Source organism: Eptesicus fuscus, chromosome 14, assembly GCF_027574615.1.
Source record: "Eptesicus fuscus isolate TK198812 chromosome 14, DD_ASM_mEF_20220401, whole genome shotgun sequence".
Taxonomy (NCBI): Eukaryota; Metazoa; Chordata; class Mammalia; order Chiroptera; family Vespertilionidae; genus Eptesicus; species Eptesicus fuscus.
In genome coordinates, this window is record NC_072486.1 from 62,922,497 (window position 1) to 62,945,286 (window position 22,790).

The 22,790-nt window shown below is 40.7% G+C and overlaps 1 protein-coding gene across 1 annotated transcript in view; it reads left to right on the forward strand.

Annotated features, from left to right (window-relative positions):
- TNPO3 (transportin 3) overlaps positions 1–22,790 on the forward strand; it is a 107,026-nt gene that overhangs the window by 80,482 nt on the left and 3,754 nt on the right. Inside the window, exons 16-21 of the mRNA XM_008154029.3 lie at positions 745–885; positions 3,399–3,515; positions 4,334–4,428; positions 5,654–5,810; positions 8,319–8,486; positions 13,160–13,272. Of these exons, the coding sequence (XP_008152251.1) occupies positions 745–885; positions 3,399–3,515; positions 4,334–4,428; positions 5,654–5,810; positions 8,319–8,486; positions 13,160–13,272 (791 nt within the window). The remainder of the gene's footprint in view (positions 1–744; positions 886–3,398; positions 3,516–4,333; positions 4,429–5,653; positions 5,811–8,318; positions 8,487–13,159; positions 13,273–22,790) is intronic.

Sequence of the window (22,790 nt, forward strand, 5' to 3'; positions counted from 1 at the left end):
CCACTCAGCCAGCTTTCTGGTGGTTCTGGACAATGTCTGCTCTGTTTTCCAGTTGTAGTTCAAAATTGTTGTGGTAGGCAACAATTAGGTGTTTATCCTATGCCGCCATCTTGGTTTCTCTTCCCTTATGCTTTTTTCACTGAGGGTAATGTGAGGATCAAAAGGTATGTTTTAAAAAGTGCTTTTCAGTCTATTGCCACACCACCCTGAATGCGCCCAATCTCATCTGATCTCGGAAGCTAAGCGGGGTTGGGCCTGGATGGGAGAAGTGCTTGCTTTTCAGACTACAGGACAGGGGGCACACCAAATGTTCTTAAGTGTTCAACGGTATCAAATAATGCTATTTCCTTTATTCTAGTCCTTTTGTTCAAGGTCTTTCAACTTCTTGGAACTGCCTTTAAACATTTCTTCTTCTGTAACTCGTACTAATTCTTTCCACCCTAAATCAGGAAGTTCAAAGTTTAGGAAAATGCATATCTTTGTCCTCTAGTAAAGTTAGACATGCTCCCCTTCCTGTTCTGAAGAGTCATTGTGCTTCTCTTAGAAGCGTTGTGCTTTAGTGATGAATAGTATGTTGAATCTCCACACATGTACACACACATACACTGGTCAGAATCAGGCTATGTGTGTTTCTTATAATGAAAGCTTTTTCCAAATTATTTGAAAGCCAAATACAATGTTACCAACTTGAAAGCATTTTTTTTTCAGCTCTTTCTTTCTTGTGCTTTTTCACTTTTGACTCAGATATGGCCAGTTTTATCTGAGACTTTAAATAAGCATCGGGCTGATAACCGGATTGTAGAACGTTGTTGCAGATGCCTTCGCTTTGCTGTTCGCTGTGTAGGCAAAGGATCTGCAGCCCTGCTGCAGCCACTAGTCACACAGGTAAGTTCTCTACAAGAGGGAAAATGTAACCTGTACAGAATTTGAAATAGGAGCCTTTGGAACAAAAACTCTGGTGATGAAACACTCTTGTATTAATTGAATATGAAAAATAAATTCTTTGAAAGAGGTTAAGTAGTGCCTGTGGTAGGTATGTTGTCTATAATCTAATCTGTATAGTGAAGTCTAATTAGCAATACATTCCAGTGTGAAATTAGGAAAAGAGAATGACTTTAATGTTAAGCTCTTGTATACCAATGCTAAATATTTTTACATTAATTTGCTTTTTTTAAATGTGGTAAGTCAAACTTTACTATTTCTTAGCCCAAAGGGATTTTTAACTATATTGAACATAGTTCACGTAAGTTTCTTATTTGTCAAGGTATAAATTTGACTCTTAATGACCAAGATTGATATGTTATTAAGATGGTATGACTCACTACATGAAGTTCTCTAAAATTATACCTAGAACTACTCTCTATGAGACATCTGTGACTAGTGACTTAGTTCACTAAGTAATTTGTGTTGATGTTAACCTCAAAGCAGGGCCAGAACTAGATTGAGGCAAGTGAGGTGTTATGTGCATAAAATTGAGGGAGGCAAGGCCAGTGCCAATTCTGTATTTGTAGGGCTCTTAAGCAAGTGCCTTCTTAAATTTTGTACTTGTGCTGTGAGGAAAACTGCTAGACAACACCCACCCAACCTAAAGCGACTCTTCTCCACCTGGACAGGGTACAGACAGTGCCGATTTTAAGGCGGCACACACGTTCAGCAGCTGACCCTGACAGCGAGTGCCACCTTAAATTCTGCACCCTGCTACTTCACTCTTGAGGAAGCACCCTCAGCTAGGGTCATACTAGTGCAGTGTCAATTGACACTTGCATGATCTCCCCTCCTTAAATTGTAGATTTGATTAAAGTTTGTACAGTTACATATTTTAATAGAATTTTAATTATTAGTGATTTTCTATACTCTTAAGTACAACAGTATATGTTTGCATTTAGGCTGTGTCCACCTCTGGTAAAGGGTCTCAGTTGGTGTAATACTTTCTAAGTCCAATATAACTTGATTTTAAAGTCCCTTTGCTGTTGGAGGATATCTCATGACTTTGATACTGTTTTTTTTATTCCTGTTAATTAAATATGTGATCAACCCAATAGAGTAGGGCAGGAACTTACATAGGAAGTGCTTTCTAAAGTCAGTACATGTGACAAAAATGAAAATTATTCTTAAAAGTCCCATAAACAAGAGGTAAGTAAACTAGAGCTAATGGTCCTGTAGTTTGTAAATAAAGTTTTACTGAGTGATTGCCATGCTTATTCATTTAAGTATTATTTATTGGTCATTTTTGTGCTACAGTGGCAAAGTGAAAGTCAGAAGATTGTATGACTGGCAAAGCCTAAATTATTTACTATCTTGCCCTTTAAGACAATTTGCCAACCCCTGACTTAAATCATTATTCATTAAGTAGAGCACATATTTTTTGAGTATACAGCACTGAATAGATTCATAGTTCTCGTCTCATGCTCATTCCATGGTATATGCTGTTAAGAGTCAGTTACTCTATCCTTGAGCCCCCACTACTGTTATAGAACTGAATTTATATAAGTTCAGTGCATGGGTATTGTGATGGCATTTCAAATAGATGAATGTATAGATAGATGCCTCTTGATTTTTGGAGGATAGTAGGGTAAAAATCCTAAACAAATCATTTAATTTAAATGTGAGTATTATATTGAATTTCTATTCTTTTGAGACAGATACCTTAATTGGAAACACTGTTTTTTACTTAGAAGACGAAATAAAGGAGCTTAAGAGCAACTCAAAATTGAAATAATGCTTTCACAGCCTCCAAGATGAAGGCATCCTATATAATAATCCTATATAATAAAAGGCTAATATGCAAATCGACCGAACTGCGAATGACCAGTCCCTATGATGTGCACTGACCACCAGGGGGCAGACGTTCAATTCAGGAGCTGCCCCCTGGTGGTCAGCGCATTCCCACAGGGGGAGTGCCGCTCAGCCAGAAGCCGGGCTCAAGGTGGTGGGAGCCTCTCCCGCCTCTGCAGCAGTGCTAAGCTGTCAGTCGGACATCCCCCAAGGGCTCCTGGACTGCAAGAGGGTGCAGGCCGGGCTGAGGGGACCCCCCCCCCCAAGTGTACGAATTTCATGCACCAGGCCTCTAGTTTTGTATATTTGTCCCTGCTATAGCTCTACTAGTTTTTTGGGGGTTTTTTAAGTTTATTTAATGCAAATAGGAGCAACTATTAGATGTTAGAAAATTTGAGTATGCTATGCTATGGTTTTACAAACATTATACAAGCCTTGGATAAAATAGTTCTTTAATGTCTTTCAGCTTGAAGTATTATACAGCATGCTTTCCTATGTTGTCTGAAAGAGAAGAGACTAGTCTCTCTGTAAATGTCTTCCTCCAAACAGCTTTCTAAGTTAATACTTATTGAGGGGTATCAACCTCAATAAGAGGTTGAATTAGTTGGTTTTTTCCTTGGCAGATGGTGAATGTGTACCATGTACATCAGCATTCCTGTTTCCTGTACCTTGGCAGTATCCTTGTGGATGAGTATGGCATGGAAGAGGGCTGTCGGCAGGGATTACTAGACATGCTTCAGGTATGTTGGGGAGTATAGATGTGTTGGTTCTTTGATGGTCTAAAGGCCTAGCAGTGTGTTCTTTACCATGTCTTTAATTCTGTTGCTTCTTTATGTTTCCACCCCAGGCATGTTGATTTCCTAATAACAGGGAGATAGAAACTTCCTAGTTCTCTGGACAGGCCTGCTTGGGAGAAAGAAAGATTGACTACACAAATGTAATGATCATTACTGCCTAATTATGCACTCCAGAGATAGGGTTTTTTTGGGGAGTCGGGAGGTGGGCAACTGGATTTAAATTCTTGCCTGGAATAGCCAGTGAACAAGTTTACTCAGCACGGATGGTCTTAGGGTAAATAGCAGACGTTGGAAAAAGTTTCTGATATACTGTCCCCCGTTCCTCCCCCATCTAGTCATGGGGGTGGAGGATGGGTGGGAATATATTAGGGAGTTAAATTATGATACTCCTTTTCCTCAAGATGTATTTTCCTTTAAAACTTCATCTACTCCTTTAGCAGACTGACCATGTTTAGCACATATAAGTACAGTCTTTAATCTCAGAAACTTCTAAAGCTTTGAAATGACATCTATCCACCTTCATCAACTAAAATCTATACCATCAATCCTTCCTGAAATGTGGCTTTCATTTGTGAAAACTATGTCAACTGAGAGAGATTTTCATCTTCCTTTTCTTGATCTTATTTTTGTCCTTTTTTTTTTTTTTTTTTGTCTGTGCTTTCCCCCTCTTTGTTCCTTTTGTATATGTTGTGATATTTAGCAAGTCTGAATGCTGTGGCATTTGTATACAAGTATTTGTTTTAAAATCACTTCTGTTTTAGGCACTGTGCATCCCCACCTTTCAACTCCTAGAACAGCAAAATGGGCTCCAGAATCACCCAGACACTGTGGATGACCTGTTCAGGCTAGCCACCAGGTCAGTTCTTCCAAAGAGCAACCCTTTCTTTTATTGTTCATTCCCATCACTGCTTAGACTTGTCACCTAACACTTGACTGTTTCCTTATCTGTGAAATGACTTAAGTGAAGTAGGTAGATTAATCATTCATAACCCAAAGTTAAATTTTGAGCCAGATTATCCCCATAAGTGAGGAAAAGGAATTGGATGGGAGCAGGGGAAAGTGGCTGAGTTCCTATCATGAAGGAGGAAACACATGCAGGACAGTAAAATTGAGCTTGGTAAAAACATTTGACTAGATAATCTCTAAAATCCCTTGTGGTTTTAACTTTGTATGCTGCTACAATATCAGGCTTCACTTCAAATTTATCCTTGAGTAGATATATTTCAGAAAAAAAATACTTAGGATTTTAAGGTGCTTAGAAGTTATCTGGTGTTACACTTCCCAGCTCTGCCCCTAACCTGCCACCTCACCTAGTGCTTAAATTCCTTTTACCAGTAACACTGATGTTATTGTCAAATCTTTGAGTTCCTTCTTAGTCCCTCACTAAGGACTTTTAATCAAACCAGTTAGTGAACATAAAACCTTTTATAAAAATATAAACCATTATTAAATGTAGATGTTAGTTTTTGGACAAGTTAGAAAAACGTGTGGGGTTTTTTTTCCTCAGCTTATATGGGTGGGTTGTCAACCTGTTTTTCCAGTACGTATTCCTTGAAAAATTAATTCCTAGAGATATTCTTTGTACAAATGGTTACCTGGTGAAAATAACTTGGAAAAATATTGTTTTTCTTGGAAATTCTCCATTACATTAAAGGATCTGAGAAACCTTATGGAAAATTGAATGGAAAGTTAATAGCATTTCCATATACTTCCTGCTTTCCCTCACCCCCACCATCTCCCTCACTATCAACAGCATCCCTCACCAGAGTGGTTTGTTAGAATTGATTAACCTGCATTGACACATTATCACCTACAGTCTATAAAACATTAGGTTTTATTCTTGGTGGTTTACCTTCAATGGGTTTGGACAAATGTATAATGACATATATCCATCATTATAGTATTGTACAGAATAGTTTTACTACCCTAAAAATCCCCTGTTCTATACCTATTTGTCCCTTCCTCCTCTTCAAACCCTAGCAACCACTGATCTTTTTACTTTCTCCATAGTTCTGTCTTTTACCCTGGCTGCTTTTATAGTATTTTCCTGTCATTTATACCAGCATGTCTTTCCACACCAGGTTTATTCAGCGTAGCCCTGTTACCTTGCTGAGGAGCCAGGTGGTCATCCCTATCTTACAGTGGGCCATTGCCTCTACTACCCTGGACCACCGGGATGCCAACTGTAGTGTCATGAGGTTCCTACGAGACCTCATCCACACAGGGGTAGCCAATGATGTAAGTATAAACATTGTAACTTTTCTACTTTGCAGCTCATTATCTTCTCATATTGCTTCCTCATTTCCTTAGGAGTATCTGTCTTATAATGCTGGCTTGGTGGTGATGTACTTCTTTAGCTTGCTTTTTTTTTTTTTTTTTTTTTGTCTGGAAAGCTCTTTATTTCACTATCTGTTTTGAATGATAGCCTTGCTGGATATAGTAATCTGATTTTAGATCCTTTATTTCCATTACCTTGAGTACTTTAATACCATTTCCTTCTGGCCTGTAGAATTTCTGATGCGAAATCAGGTGTCAGCCTTATGGGAGTTCCTTTGTAGGTAACAGTTTGCTTTTCTCTTGCTGCCTTTAAGATTCTCTGTCTTTAATTTTTGGCATTTTAATTATGATGTGTCTGGGCTTGGGCCTGTTTGGGTTCTTCTTGCTTGAGATTGAGACTCTCTGTGCCCCCTGAACTTGTGTGACTTTTCCCTTCACCTGGTTAGGGAACTTTTGTACCATTTTTTCAAACACATTCTCTATCCCTTGCTCACTTTCTTCCCCTTCTGGCACTCCTATTATGCAAATATTTTTTACATTTCTTATTGTTCCACAGCTCCCTTAAACTGTCCTCCTGTTTTTTCATCGGTTTTTCTTTTTGGTCCTCTGATTGAGTGATTTTTTTTCTACCTTGTATTCTAATTCACTGATCCAATCCTTGGCTTCCCCTAATCTGCTTTGTATTCCTTCCAGTGTGTTCTTTATTAGTGCTATGTCATTCTTCATAGTTATTGTATCTTTTTTCATGCTGTTGAGCATCTTTGCCATCATTATTCTGGACTCTGTGTCTCATAAATTTCTTATCTCCATTTCATTTATTTCTTCCTGAGAATTCTCTTGTTCTCTCATTTGGAGCTTATTTTTTTGTCTTCCCATTTTGGTTGCCTGATGGGTTTGTGTCTGTGTATTAGGTAGATCTACTACAACTCCCAATCTCTAGGGTAGGACAATGTCAGACACTGTGACTGGCCCTGAGTACCCCAGTTTGGAGCATCAGCAATCCACAGTTTGTGGCTTCCCCTGCTGGGGCTGGGTACCTTTGGAAAGGACCAAGATGTGCACCAGGTGCTGCTTTTCCTAGCCCCAGGCCTGGGATTAGATCAGACAAAGTCTCAAAGCCTCCAGAGACCCGCCTCTGCCTGCATTCCCATTGACACTCAGACTGACGTCAGGCTATCGACCACAGTATGGGGCGAGAGGTCTTCCAACAGGGTGGGGCAACTGCCTTCCCCCCAGGCAAAAACCACTGAATAGCAAAGTTCCACAGGAGAAAGATTTCCTCCTCAGCATGAGGGAATGACTCAGCACAGGAAACAAGGGGGTCCGCTCCCTGATCTCCAACTCCAAAGCCCCCAATCCTGGCTTCTGTTCACACAACTTCATTCTGTTCTGCCCAAGGTAAGTGGTTGCACACTAAAGTTTGTGTGTTGGCCCTTTAAGAGGGTTCCTGCAATTCCAGTTACCTCACTGTCAGACAGAACCCTGCTGCTTGTCACATACAGTTGTTATGTGGGTACCTTTATCAGTTCTGTTGTTCGGGCCGGAGAGCCCAGCTTGGGGTTTAGACCTCAGAGTTCTCAGTGGGAACCCCCCACAACTGAGATATTTCTCAGAACTTCAGCTGCTGTCTGTAGGAACCTGGCCAGCCCTTTCGGTCCTCCCCACTTCCTACCAGTCTCTATGCGGTATCCACTTTCCATTCTTGGTTATCAGGGGTCCCTCCAGCTAGTCTTTAGTTGATTTTTCAGGGTGGGTTTTCTGTATTTTAGTTGCATTTCCAGTTTGGTCCTGGGAGAGTGTCAGTATAGCTTTCACTTACTCCACTGCCATTTTGGCATCGTCTCAGTTAGTTTTCAAAAAGGAAATAAGGATACTTTGTTATTTTTCACAGAAAAAAAATATTAAGAAAATTGCTACCCTTAATCTTTAACCATTGTGTCTCTTCTGCCCTCTTTTCATGAAAAATCTAAGGGTTAATCTGAGCTGAAACCCATGTCCATTTCTTTGATACTAAACTCAATGTTTTCTTCATGACGAAACATTTGGTGGGCTTTGTGAATCCTCCTGCTATATAATATATATACTTTCTTTCCTGGGAAAGAGAAATTGCTAGACCAGCAATTTTTGACCTTTTTCATCTCATGGCACACATAAACTAATTACTAAAATTCTGCAGCACACCAAAAAATATGTTAATTATTTTTTGCCAGTCTGACAAATTAAAAAAAGGTATGATTTTGGTTGATTCACACTGGATGGCTATTCTGTTGGCTATTGTCTTTTTTTTTTTTTTCCTTTCTTTTTTTTTTTTACAAAAAGAGGCCTGGGCCCCTGACTGAATAGTTAGATTTTGAATGTTTTAAAAATTCTTGCAGCACACCATTGATAATGCTGTGCTAGATTAAAGGGGAAAGAGTACTTTGGAAAGTTGAAATTAGAACTTAACCATTGCTCCTGTTTTCTTTACAGCATGAAGAGGACTTTGAATTACGGAAAGAATTGATTGGACAGGTGATGAACCAGCTGGGACAGCAACTTGTAAGCCAGCTGCTCCACACATGCTGCTTTTGTCTCCCTCCCTACACCTTACCAGATGTGGCCGAAGTGCTCTGGGAGATCATGCAGGTTGACAGACCGGTAAGATTATTTTCATAAGGTGCCCATTTCTCCCAGGCCTAAACTTTGGTTCCTTGCGGCCAACTATACCTTTGAAAGCAGCCCTGTTGAACATTCATGGAACCTAATTTAAGCTTATTGCTAAGTTTAATTGGTAGACAAAGGAGGTCACATGAGGCCATTGATTCATCACTGGGTTATTAAAAGCATATTTTTGTCACTGTTGTATGGCTTATAAATTACCATAAGTGAATACGAAGTATTGAATTCAGCTCTGTGGCCATCAATGAGAAATGTGTTCATTTGTGGGAAGTGCCCATGTACACTTGTATAGTGTTACAGGTTATTTAGGAAGTGTTAATTAACTTCAATCTCCTTAGATAGCATGTATGGTTCCCTGGTAATAAAACTTGTCAGAGCATTTGGAGGCATATAGGTATATTGTAAAACTAGTCCACAATATATACTTGATTTATTTCCTTATTGGATTTATTTGCTTCCTGGTTTACTTCTTCAACCAAGTTTTTTATCACCTGAGCATGGAAATTTTTTTTAGGCTATCCAGTAATGGCCAAGAAATTTCAGCACTAGGCCACATGATCATAAATCAGGTTATGTGTGCTGCATGAAAGTTCTGAACATAGTGACAAAGTATATCATAGCCTGTAATTTATTTTTTAAATAGGATTTATAATTTTTGATATTTAATATAAAAGCAGTTGGGCCTAGTTAAAGTGAGCGCTCTACCAGAAGAGAAAGATCCAGTTACTTATAACTTTGAAATACATGTATATCTTAACATTGTTTTTTGCTTTATGTTATCACTGGCAGTTCTTAGCCTCTATTTCAGCAGTTTCACAAAAGAAAATGCACTTTTACTGTTAGACTTTAATATCTACTGAGCCAGAAGTTCTGCCTGGTCTGGTGTGTTCATCTCCAAAATTCAGTGATTAGTGTATATTGTCTTAGTGGGCATATGCTTTACTTGATCTTAGATTCAAACAAAAAACATTCACATGGAGGGCAGATGCTTAATAGATTTCCAACATTTTCTTTAGGTTTATACTTCAGAAACAGCCACATTAACTTTAATTCTTATATATCAAACTCTGAGGCTCCTGCATGACTGCTTTTATCAAATAATCCTTCAGTGCTTCCATGTAAGTTCAAGTGTTTTAGGAATGCATAGTACCAAGTTCCCATTGCTGGGTGTTCAATACGTATCTTCTGTTTCAATCTGATACAGTAGTATTTTTGTGTTTTCCTAAAGAAAGTACTCTCTGAGCCTAGGGACCAACAACTTTAATTCCAAAAGTCCTTGACATGAGAAATAAAATGTCCATACTTTCTCACTTTTATACAAATACACTTGGTTCCCAAGTAACAAAAAACTTATTACATAAATTTGATTTTAGGAAAACATTCTTGATTTGTAAACATGTAGTTAAATGCTAACAGAAGAAGAAAATGAGAACAGCAAGTTTGGACAGGAATAAAAACCATGTAACCATGTGCTCTTAAGAGTTTACTATAGACCCACAAGCTATGAAGCAATTTAAAGTGATTGTTTTCTCTAAACATCAACTACAGCTGAGTTTTTGTAAAGGAACTCTTACATAAATTTGGGTTGTCTATACCTTATAAGTAAACTGATTGAAGTTGTAACTAAGTATTTAAGTCCAAAGAACATTTACATTCTTGAGGACTTTCTTAATCATACCATTTTCAAAGTTCAATACTTTTTCTCTCTTTTTTTTAAAATATATTTCTTTATTGATTTCAGAGAGGAAGGGAGAAGGGGAGAGAGATAGAAACATCAATGATGAGAGAGAATCATTGACCGGCTGCCTCCTGCACACCCCCCACTGAGGATTGAGCCCTCAACCCAGGCGCATGTGCCATTGGCCGGAATTGAACCCGGGACCCCTCAGTCCACAGGCTGACGCGCTATCCACTGAGCCAAGCCGGCCAGGGCAAAGTTCAATACTTTTTCAATAGAAGATGACATGCGAACTTTGTCTCTTGACTTGAGTGAACTTCTAGGGCCCTTTCTTTCTTGGATACCCACCTGTGACAAATTTATTCAGTATTTTCTTTTTTTGAAATATATTTTTTATTTCAGAGAGAAAGGGAGAGGGAGAGAGAGAAACATCAATGATGAGAGAGAATCATTGATCTGCTGCTTCCTGCACACCCCACACTGGGGATCAAACCCACAACCTGGGCATGTGCCCTAACTGGGAATCGAATCAGGACCTCCTGATTTATAGGTCAGTGCTCAACCACTGAGCCATGCCAGTTGGGCTTATTCAGTATTTTCAACCTAATTTCTCAGATTGTTTTACTGGAAGATGACAAGGCTCATTATATGCTAGCTAATTGTTGGTCTTTGCTTTTTAGTTTAGTTTCTTACTGTTTTTGTTTTGTTAACTCTTGAGTGTTCTTTTGGATACCAAAACTTGGTCAGTTAAGGATTTCCTGAATTTCTTATCCCTGCTTTGTGTGTGTGTGTGTGTGTGTGTGTGTGTGTGTGTGTGTGTGGTTTTATATATATATATACTTTTTATTGATTTCAGAGAGGAAGGGAGAGGGAGAAAGAGATAGAAACATTTATATATATAAAAGCCTAAGCAACCATTACAACCTGTCAGCTGAACGACCAGTTGCTATGATGATGCACTGACCACCAGGGGGCAGATGCTCAATGCAAGAGCTGCCCCCTGGTGGTCATTGCACTCCCACAGCCAACCTCCGTCGGTCCCTCCCCCGGCCGGCCAAGCCCCGATTGGCCCTGATCACCAGCCAACCTCCTGTGGTCCCGATCGCCCGCCAGGCCAAGGGACCTCACCCATGCACAAATTCATGCACCGGGGCTTCAATCAATGATAAGAGAGAATCATTGATCTGCTGCCTCCTGCATGCCCCCTCCTGTGAATCAATCCCACAACCCACACATATGTCCTTGATTGGAATCGAACCTGGGACCCTTCAGTCTGCAGGTTGACACTCTATCCACTGAGCCAAACCAGTTTGGGCTTTTTTTTGTTTGAGTAGAGTGTTGTCTTCCCTGAGGGCAACATTTGAAAAATTATGCAGTATTTTTTTGGCGTAAGGAAAGGTTTATTGATGGGGAAGGTGCCAACCAAGAAGATGGGAAGTTTTAGGGGTGTCTCAAATCCATCTTAAGAAAGTACAGAATTCAGGCTTCTTTTATGTCAAGTGAAGGATAAATGGGAGAGGCAAGAGTTGATTAACAACCACAGACATCTGGACCCAGCAGGGGTCGAGAGGCCAACAAGGGTCCGAGGAAGATTATTAAACTTTTTTGTTTTTAGTCTTGATTCTGTTGGTGTGAGTATGGTTACGAGCTTCCTGCAAGTAGTTTTGAAGTTCCTGTACATGAGGGTTTACTGCACTTGTTTCCCATATAATCCAGTTCAGTGGTACAGATTCTAAGGGCCTCATCACATCCTCATTGATGATGATACTGTTGGCAACAATGAAAGTGACACCAGGTGTTAAAAACTGGTGGAGTCAGACCAGACCTCAGTTCAGCAACTTTGGTACTTGTGTTCTGGCTAAGAAAGAATTCAGAGCCAAGATTCAAACTATAAGAGAAAGTTTTATTTAGAAAGTCACACAGGTAGAAGTGAGTCATGGAAGAAATAGGCTCAGGAATCAAGTTATGGAGGCTAAAGAAGGGCCCTTGGAGCTTAGGAGAGGGAAAAGGAAAGGAATACACGTCGGGGAAGAAGAGGGAGAGGGGAAAGGGACAGCATGCTCCCAGGAGGGAGAGTGCGCCATGCAGTACTTTTTAAGCATTTGTAGTGTAATATTTACTTTTTCTCTGGTCTGTTATCATAAATTAACATAATGGGAAAACATATAATGTAAAAAAATTAGCTGGAAACTATAACCGAAGTATACATTTTACTTAAGAAAAACATGAAGAATAATTAGAACTGACTCAAAGAAGAACATTTCGACTGAAAATAAGAATCCAGAGGAGGTCTCTAGAATTTTGATTTTTAGTTTGAAGAGGAAGGAAGCAAGGGGGCTGAGGATAAGCAGTTTTTGTGCATATGAAAGGTTAAAGATACCTTGTTTAGGTATAAATAAATTCTTCTAAATAGCAACTAGAGTGAACAGCGAAAGAACTTTCTAACCCAAAGAAGGGCGGGTATCACAAAGGACCTTTTTGACGTGACTTCTGAGAGAGATGACCTTAAAATCCTGAAATTTCTGAATTTATATTACATTTATACTTTGACATGTTTACTTACTATACTTTTTGTCCCTACCCTTTCTGGTACCTGAACCTTTGCCTTTGATTTTTATACTCAAGAGTATTATGGCAGCTATTTAATTTTTAAAATACTGTATAAGTTTAATGACAGAAACAGAACAATAGCCTCATCCAGAAGAGACTTCCCTCTCAAGGAAGAAGGCTCTTTCTTAAGTGATGTCTGCTACCCCTTTGAAGGGAAGTCTAGGCATGTCTTTGTATCTGGTTCCAACCCCCAGAGGGTTGGATGACCTAAAAATAGTGCTTTTGTTCATTCTTTTACTTGCTTCCAAGTCCCAAGGCACTAATGCTACTAAGGAAAACATTCAGGTTTTTGTTATTACCTATAGAGTCCCAGTTGAGTAAGCCCTGCCTCTTTTAAAAACTCTTCTTCTTCTTCTTGGTACAGACTTTTTGTCGATGGTTAGAGAATTCCTTGAAAGGTTTGCCAAAGGAAACAACTGTGGGAGCTGTCACAGTGACACACAAACAACTAACAGATTTCCACAAACAAGTCACTAGGTGAGTGATGCTGGGTGTGTGGGTTTTTAAAGGAGTATGAACTGCAGCTGGGGTGTGTAGAAAAATATATCTTTGTTTCTTGTACCATCTTAGTTACAGATCTGCCCAGGAGTATGTTTTTATATGCCTTTGTATTTTTAGTGTCCATGTAGTCTTGAATTGCAGATTGGCATGGGAAGCCAGTCTTGGGGAAAATATCACCATGTAGTATATGTGTGTGTCAGTTTTATTGTATATATATTAACTGTTATAAGAACTTAAGTAAGTGAAAGCATTATATCTTTCAAAAGAAAAATGCACTGAGCAGCACACTACCCTGCAGGAGATCTGTTTTTTTTCTTTTTAAGTTCTCAATTCTTATTCGTATTCAGGGGTTAAGAATGCAGGTGTCTGAATAGGTGAAGCATTGATTGTAAAAGCAAGAAAAAAAACTCTATTGTAAAACATAGAGTGATGTGATTGCAATAAATTAGAAAAATGTTGCCATATTTAAAACAAAAATCTCTCTAGGATGCATTCTCTCTGAGATGCATTAGGCCCATGAACCACTTGCTTACAGCTCACTTAAAATGTTAGGTGTACATAAGTGTGTTTTTTTTTTACTATGAACATAAACACTAGAGGCCCAGTGCACGAAATCCATGCATGGGGTTGGGGGCAGTATCCCTCAGTTCAGCCTGAACCCTCTCCAATCTGGGACCCCTTGAGGGATGTCCCTCTCACAATCCAGGACTGCTGGCTCCCAACCGCTCGCCTGCCTGCCTGCCTGCCTGCCTGCCTGATTGCCCCTAACCACTTCTGCCTGTCCGCCTGATCACCCCCTAACCACTCCCCTGCCAGCCTGATCGACGCCTAACTGCTCCCCTGCCAGCCCGATTGCCCCTAATTGCCCTCCCCTGCCGGCCTGGTCACCCCTAACTGCCCTCCCCTGCAGGCCTGGGTCCCCCCCCAACTGCCCTTCCTTTCAGGCCTGGTCCCTCCCAACTACCCTCCCCTGCTGGTCTGATTGCCCAGAACTACCCTCCCCTGCCGGCCATCTTGTGTCCACATGGGGGCGGCCATCTTGTGTGTGGGGTGATGGTCAATTTGCATATTACCGCTTTATTAGATAGGATTTTATATAGCTACATAGTCTTTCTAATCACTATTTTATATCTATACTAGGTATTGCTTAATTTCCTTACAGTACCTCTCTTAGTAGACATTTGATCTTGTTTTTGTTGTTGTTTTCAGTGTTATAGATAATATGGTAAGTCTAGCCTTTTCTTCTTTTGACCATTTTCATTAAAATCACTGAATCAAAGGTTATGAGACTTTTATGGTCCTTTATAATATTAATGACAGCAACTTAAATTGGATGTTATAACTGTGTGTTACCTTGCCCGGATATTCCTTTTTGTGTCTAGAGTCTAGAATTTTGACTAAATTTTAAGCAGTGGCTTATATTCATTCAGTTGTGGGACAATTTCTAGATCCAAGAATGAGTGTTGATAATAGTGAAAGAAACTTGAAATATTCCAATTGCCCATCAATAGACAACAATTATATAACAGTTTTTTTATACCAGTAAGCACTTAAAAAAAAAAAAAGGGAAAAATGCATATATGGAAAAAAAAAAGATATGAAGGGGGGAATAACAGTATCATATAAATCCAACTTGCACTTAAATTTTTTTATTTTTAATTGTGATAAAATACGCACAGAGTTGATCATTTTAACCATTTTGAGTGTACTGTTAGTAGTGTAAGTATGTTCACATTATTGTGACTCTAGAACTTTTTCATTTTGCACATCTGAAGCTATGCCCATTCTTTGCTCACCCTGCCCCTGGCAACCATCATTCTACTTTCTGTGTGTGTGCGCGCGCGCGCGCGCGCGTGTGTGTGTGTGTGTGTGTGTGTGTGTGTGTGTGTCTATATATACACCACATTTTATTTTTTCATTTCTCTGCTGATGGATATTTGAGTTGTTTCAGCCTCTTGTCTATTATAAGTAATGCTTCTGTAAACATGAATATACAAATATCTTAAGACCCTGCTTTTAATTCTTTTGGATATATATCTGGACATGGGATTTCTGGATTGTATGGCAATTCTGTTTAATTTTTTGAAGAACCTCCATACTATTTTCCATAGTGGCTATTTTATATTCCCACCAACAGTTCATAAGGTTCTGAGTTCTCCATATCTGTTTTTACTTTTGTTGCCTGTGCTTTTGGTGTCATATTCAAGAAATCATTATCAAATCTAATGTCATGAAGTTTTTCCCCTATGTTTTTTTCTAACAGTTTTATAGTTTTAATTCTTTGATCAATGTTGAGTTTTGTATATGATGTATGTTAAGCGTCCAACTTTATGTTTTTGCATATGGACATCTAGTTTTCCCAGCACTGCCCTTTTCTGTATTGAATGGCATTTTTATTGAAAATCATATGCAAGGGATTTATTTCTGGGCTCTCTATTCTATTCCATTGGTCTGTGTGTCTGTCTTTATGTTAGTACCATACCATTTTGATTACTATAGCTTAAATTTTAAAATTGGGCAGTGTGAGACCTCCAACTTTATTCTTTTTCAAGATTCTTTTGGCTCTTCTGGGTCCCTTGTGATTCCACATTTTTCTGTTTTCACACACAAAAAGTCAATTGGGATTTTTTTTTTAAATATATATTTTATTGATTTTTTACAGAGAGGAAGGGACAGGGACAGAGAGCTAGAAACATCGATGAGAGAGAAACATCGATCAGCCGCCTCCTGCACACTCCCTACTGGGTATGTGCCTGCAACCAAGTCACATGCCACTGACCGGAACTGAACCTGGGACCCTTCAGTCCGCAGGCCGACACTCTATCCACTGAGCCAAACCGGTTTCAGCCAATTGGGATTTTTTAAAATAGGAATTACATTGAATCTGTAGATCAGTTTGGATAGTATTGACATCTTAACAATATTAAGACTTCCGATCCATGAGCACAAGATGTCTTTCCATTTACTGATGTCTTTAATTTCTTGCAGCAACATTTTGTAGTTTAAGCATTTTATTCTCTTTGATGCTATTTTAAATGAACTAATGTGTACTTTTAAAAGCCATATATCTACACACACACACACGCGCGCGTGCGCTAGAGGCCCGGTGCACGAAATTCGTACATGGGGATCGGGCCTAAACTGGCAGTCGGACATCCCTATCACAGTCCAGGACCGCTGGCTCCTAACTGCTCACCTGCCTGCCTGACCCCCCTTAACTTCCCCCCCTGCCTGATCACCCCCAACCGCCTCTGCCTACCGACCTGGTCGCCCCTAACTGCCCCCCCACCTGCCTGGTCGCCCCTAACTGCCATCCCCCACCACCGGCCTGGTCATCCCCAACTGCCCCCCACCCCGCTGGCCTGGTCACCCCCAACTGCCCCCCCTGCCAGTCTTGATGCAAATGTTGGCACACTTGACGTTGTCCTAGAACAGTGATGGCGAACCTATGACACACATGTCAGCACTGACACACGTAGCCATTTCTGATGACACACGGCCGCAGTGGCTGCATGCTGAGGATAAAACATTTGCTGCTCCTGAGGATGAAACATTTGCGAAATAATGTTTTTTCCTCAAAGTGACACACTACCCGAGTTATGCTCAGTTTTTTGGCGAAGTTTGACACACCAAGCTCAAAAGTTTGCCCATCACTGTCCTAGAGACTCCTTACAGTATCTTCATACTTTGGGATTTCTTTTTGCTGTCCTGGTTGTGTGTTTTTTGCTTCTTTATATTCTAAATTGCTGATTTTATTCTCAGCTTCATCTACTCTACTGCCGATTCCGTTAAATTATTCTTCATTTCAATTACTATGTCCTTCATTTCTGATTGGTTATTTTTTATGGTTTCTATGTCTTTTTTCATGCCGTTGAAGTTCTCAGTAAGTTCCTTGGGCATCCTTATAACCATTGTTTTGAACTCTGTATCTGGCAGTTTGCTTGCCTCCATTTCACTTAGTTCTTCATGGAAATTTCTCCTGTTCTTTCACTTGGGACCTGTTTTTGTTTGTCCACATGTTGGCTATTTCCCTATGTTTGTTTCTATGTATTAGGTAGAGTTGCTATGTCTTCTGGACTTGGTAGAGTGGCCTTATGTAGTAGGTGTCCTGTAGGGCCCAGTGGCACAGCCTTCCCAGTCATCTGAGCTGGATGCTCCAGGTGCACCCCTGTGTGGGCTATGTGCACTGTCCTGTTGTCATTGAGCCTTAATTGCATCACTGGGAGGGATGGACCCCAGGCCAATCAGCTGTGAGGACTGGCTGCAACAACAGAGAAGAGCTATGGAACAGGACTTGTTCAGTGAGGCTTTGGTGCTCACTGAGTCCACACCTTGAGTGTGTTGCTAGTGGAGATGGTAGACTGTAATCCATCATGGTCTAAAGCTGTCCACTGGGTGTACTGGCTCTGCAGCCTCCTTGGAGGTGCAAGATCAGCTACTGCCTGTGTCCTGTCTGCGGCCACCAGCATCAGCTGCAAAGCAATTTGCAGATGATTGCTACTTGCGCTGGGCTTGGAGGTACCCAGGAAAGGCCAAGCTGTAAACCAAGGCCGGTTGCCTCTAGTGCCAGGCCTGGGGCCACTTAGCAAGAAATGCAAAGTACACATAGGCCAAATGCTTATTTGAAAGATTTTAGGAAAGTCTGAAGCATGAGGCAAGGGAGTCCATTTGTATGGAAACGCCCCTGGAAACGGCTTGGGTGAGACTGCAAGTTGATAGGTGCTAGGTCTCAGGGAATTACCAGGGCAGGGTGAACACTGTGAGCCAGATTGATGGAGACCCAGAAGTGGCGCCTGCCTTCCAGTTCTGTGGGGGAAGGTTTCAGAAAAGGAAAAATGACCTCTGCCAGTACTTTTGTCTGACAGAAAGCTGCCCCACCACCATTTCTCCCACCCCACCCTCCACCAGCTCTTTCCCCGATGCCAGACAATTCAGTTCCTCCGTGTATGTCCCTCGTTCTTTTAAGCTGTACTGGAGCTCAGGGAGAGTGGGTTAGAGTTAAGTCCATGCATAAGCCCTTTAAGAGGAACTGCCTCGGACTCCAGCAGCTCTCTGTGTCACTCAGCCACAATCCCTACTGGTTTTTATAGCCAGAAGTTAATGGGACTTGTCTTCCTAGTTCTGGAACCCTGGGCTGGGAGGCCTGGTGTGAAACTGGAACTCCTTGCTCCTCAGGGAGGACCTATGCAGCTGAAAAATCCCTCCCAATTTTAAACCACCATACATAGGTGTGGGGCCAGCCAGTTCTGAATTTTCACCCCTCCTACCAATCTCAATGTGGCTTTAAATCCCTAGGTAGAGGACTTCCATTTGGCTAGATTTCAGGCAGTTCAGAATGATGGTTTATCTGTAGTTGAGTTGTAATTTTGATGTGGATGTGGGAGGATTATAGTACCACATTTACCTGCACTGCTATCTTGACCTGAAGTCTTTTATTTAAAAAAAAAAAAAAATTTTTTTTTTAATTTGGAGGTGGGGGGATAGAAACATCAATGATGAGAGAGAATCATTGATCAGCTGCCTCCTGCATGCCCCCTACAGGGGATTGAGCCTGCAACCCGGGCATGTGCTCTGACAGGGAATCTAACCATGACCTCCTGGTTCATAGGTCAATGAACCACTCTGGCCAGGCTTGATCGGAAGTCTTAGTGTCATTTTTCAAAATGGTTTACTTTCTCATCTCCCAGAGTATCTCCAATAATTTTGTTAAAGTTAAAATTCCAAACCTTGAGTGCTATTTTTAGTTTACCTGTGGCTTAACTTCATGCCCCAGAAGTAACTGACTTTTGGCCATAGATCAAGTGGCATGCATGACCGCAAAGTAGCATGTGACTGCCTGCCTTCGTGACACAGTTTGCCAGAAAATGGGACTTCCCCTCTACTAAGGAGGCCTATACTAGTATTGACTGGGATGACCTTATAAAATTATTTCTTTTTACTATGAATCCTCCCAGTAGAAGTAGTATTCTACCTACACGCTGTCTCAGGGGTAAAAGTATAATTAGTTGCTTTTCTCTACTTTTGTTTTGCTCTGTTCCATCTAGTTGGTCAGTAGAAGGGCAGGATGATATTGACTCTGATTAGAGCAACTGGGAACCTGAGGCTTAGAGTCACAGATGTTGGTTTGAATCTTGCCACTTGCTGGCTGTTACTTTGTTGTTGTTTCTTTCTTTCTTTCTTTCTTTCTTTCTTTCTTTCTTTCTTTTTGGCTGTTAGTTTGAACTTCAGCATATTTATCTTTTAAAATAGGGTTAGTAGCCCTAGCCAGTTTGGCTCGGTGGATAGAGCATCGGCCTGCAGACTGAAGGGTCCTGGGTTCGATTCTGGTCAAGGGCACAAGCCCAGGTTGTGGGCTCATTCCCCAGTAGGAGGGGGTATGCAGAAGGTAGCCAGCTGATCAATGATTCACTCTCATCATTGATATTTCTATCTCTTTCTCCCTCTCCCTTACTCTCTGAAATCAATAAAAATATGTTTTAACAAAAGTAGGGTTATTATGGGATACCAAGTGGAAATCATGAGATCTGGCACATAGTAGGTGATCAGTGAATGTTAACTTTCTCCATGGAAAATCATCTGCCAGATTGTCATTATGTATTTACAAAACTAGCTGAAGCATGTTTCCTGCTAGCTCTAAGACAACCACCCACACATTCTGGAATAAGTCTCCACCAAGTCCATATTCCTTCATCTGGGCTAACATATAACAGGTAGAGTAAGTCTGAAATAAAGTTATGGACCTTCCCTAATGTAATTAAAATCTTGGGACAAGGAAAGGGGTCCCAAATAATGCAATGCTGTGAGCAAGAAGATCTGTGATCTTTGCCCTGTGATATGGAAAAAAAGGTCCACTACCAACCTGGCCTACTTGATCTCTCATTGCTAAACAAGTTTTGCAGCTCCTCTTACAGTAGGCTGTGACATAATAGTGGGAAATGAACAGAAGAGGTAATGTTGAGGTGCAAGAGAAAGGGTTTGAGATTGTTCACCTCCTCTTACTAATTCCCTGTCTTTAGTATGCATGTTGCCCTTGAACCTTCTATTCCATGCATGACTCAGTCTCCCTTTTGGTTTTAAAGTCCTATAACTCCTGCCTCAACATGCTGCTTTGTTTGCCATCCTAGCTGGGAAGGTGAACTGGTTCAGTGTCATTTCAGCAAGTCCAAGCCTGTTTTTCAGATGGTACTTATCAAAGTATGGTGGACAAATTGGGATTGTGGGACTAGCTGCCAGAAAATAGAACCTAGAATAATAGTGGCAGCTTCAAATGGATGGATGGATGGATGGATGGATGGATGGATGGATGGATGGATAGATAGATAGATAGATAGGACTAAGGCTAAAAAACAAAATAGTTCTAGCTTTTAGGAAGTTTTCAAATCTCCCCCCCCCCTTTTTTTTTTAATTAGCTTAAACACCAAGGACACTTAAGTTAAACATTTGGCTGAAGCTCTTTTTTTTTTTTTTTAATATATTTTATTGATTTTTTATAGAGAGGAAGGGAGAGGGATAGAGAGCTAGAAACATCGATGAGAGAGAATCATCGACCAGCCGCCTCCTGCACACCCCCCACCAGGGATGTGCCCGCAGCCAATGTACATGCCCTTGACCAGAATCGAACCCGGGACCCCTCAGTCCGCAGACCGACGCTCCATCCACTGAGCCAAACCAGTTTCGGCTGGCTGAAGCTCTTAATGCCAGAGCAGTTGCTGACAGGATTGGGAGCAGAAACTGAGCTGAGTTGAGACACTGTGGCCTGTCCCTCATTTCACCCTGTCTCACCATAGTTCTCCTGGACTTGTATTTGGTTACTTTTTCTTATGTGTCACTAAAGAGGCTAAGGATGGAGTTATCATTTTTCTTCCAGATTAAACCAAGATTTCTGGTTAAAGAAGGATAGAATTTAAAACATGTAAGGCATCAGGATAACAAAAGATTCTTGAGTCTCCAGCAAGTTTAACTATTTCCTGTTGTCTTAGTCCCTTACAGCACACCACACAGTGGCTTCTCTTGGTTATGTATCTAGCTCCTTCATGACATTGGGAACATGAGTGATATGGGCACTCATTCACCTGGCTGCTTCCTTAAAAGTCAATATTGATTTGGAAATAGACTGAGAAATGTTATGCCCATGCCCTTATTGAAGCATGTTAAATTCACAAAGAGCAAATGGCAAAATTATGATAAAACTAGACGACCGTCCTCATTTTCATTACATTTTTAGGGTGTAATGAAAGTTGATACTAAAGAAAGTTTGTAGTATATTCTGTTGAATCAAGTCCTGGAGTCTAAATCAAGTAGACTGATGTTTCAGACCTTAAAATAGGTGAAAAAATCCAGATGCGGGCACTTGAGGGGATAGCTCTCATTTCTCCTTTTCCTTTGGATCACTGTTAGCAGTTTCCTCCCTGATCTTTGACCGTTACGAGGAGAAGGAGCTTTCTTCTCACATTGAATCCCCTCTGAGTTTTTCTAAACCAGGAAGAGGGCCCAGAAGGGTGAGCATATTAGGAAGCACGTCCTTTCCCACCATTTGGACAAAGGAGGCCTTTTGAAAATTCAGTTTGTTTGGCTCAGTGGATGGAGCGTCAATCCCCAGACTGAAGGGTCCCAGGTTTGATTACAGTCAAGGGCACGTACTTTATCTGCAGGCTCCATCCCCGGCCCTTGTTGGGGCCGGGGAGTGAGGGGGCGCGCAACTGATTGCAGTGTTTCTCTCATAGTGATGTTTCTCTCTGTTTCTCCCCCTTCCTTCTACTCTCTCTCTCTCTCTTTCTCCCTCTCTCTCTCAAAAAAAAAAAAAAAAAATCAATGGGAAAAATATCCTTGGGTGAGGATTAACAAAAAAGAAAGAAAATACAGGGTCAGATGATATTGGGCTTGTGTAAGGACCTGCTTCCTCCTCCCACAGGAGGAAAACCCTGAGCAGCCTGTTCAACTAGAAAATCGATGACTGATGGACTCTTAGTTGCTGGACTGGGCTTTGTAAACAAAATCTGCCTTTGGAAGAGAATGAGGAAGGAAACCAGGGTATTTGAGTTAGCTCAGCTTGTGGAATTAAGATAATTGGCCTTAAATGAATATGCTTGCTTTTTATTACTTTGGGGTTTTTTTTTTTATTGGTTTTTTTATGTTAAGGGCTTTAACCAAGTGTTGTTGTAGGCAGCCTACAGTTGTTGAATACTATTTTGTTCACTGCTCTGTTATCCTAAGCACTTTACAATTATGAACTGATTTAATTCTCAAAACATTATGAGGCAGATAATAGATGAAGAAACTGAGGCAGATTGGTAACTTGCCCAAGGACACATTGGAGCCAAGATTCAAACATAGGCACTTTTTCTCCAAAGCCCCTTCTTTAAGGACCACACAGTTTATAATTATTCTCATATACAATAGTTAATATCTACCCTTGAGTTACAGAAAGATTGAAAGCAGAGTCAATGTTGCAGTTTTTCAGAGTATTATATCTTTGTCATCAGTTAGGGACTAAC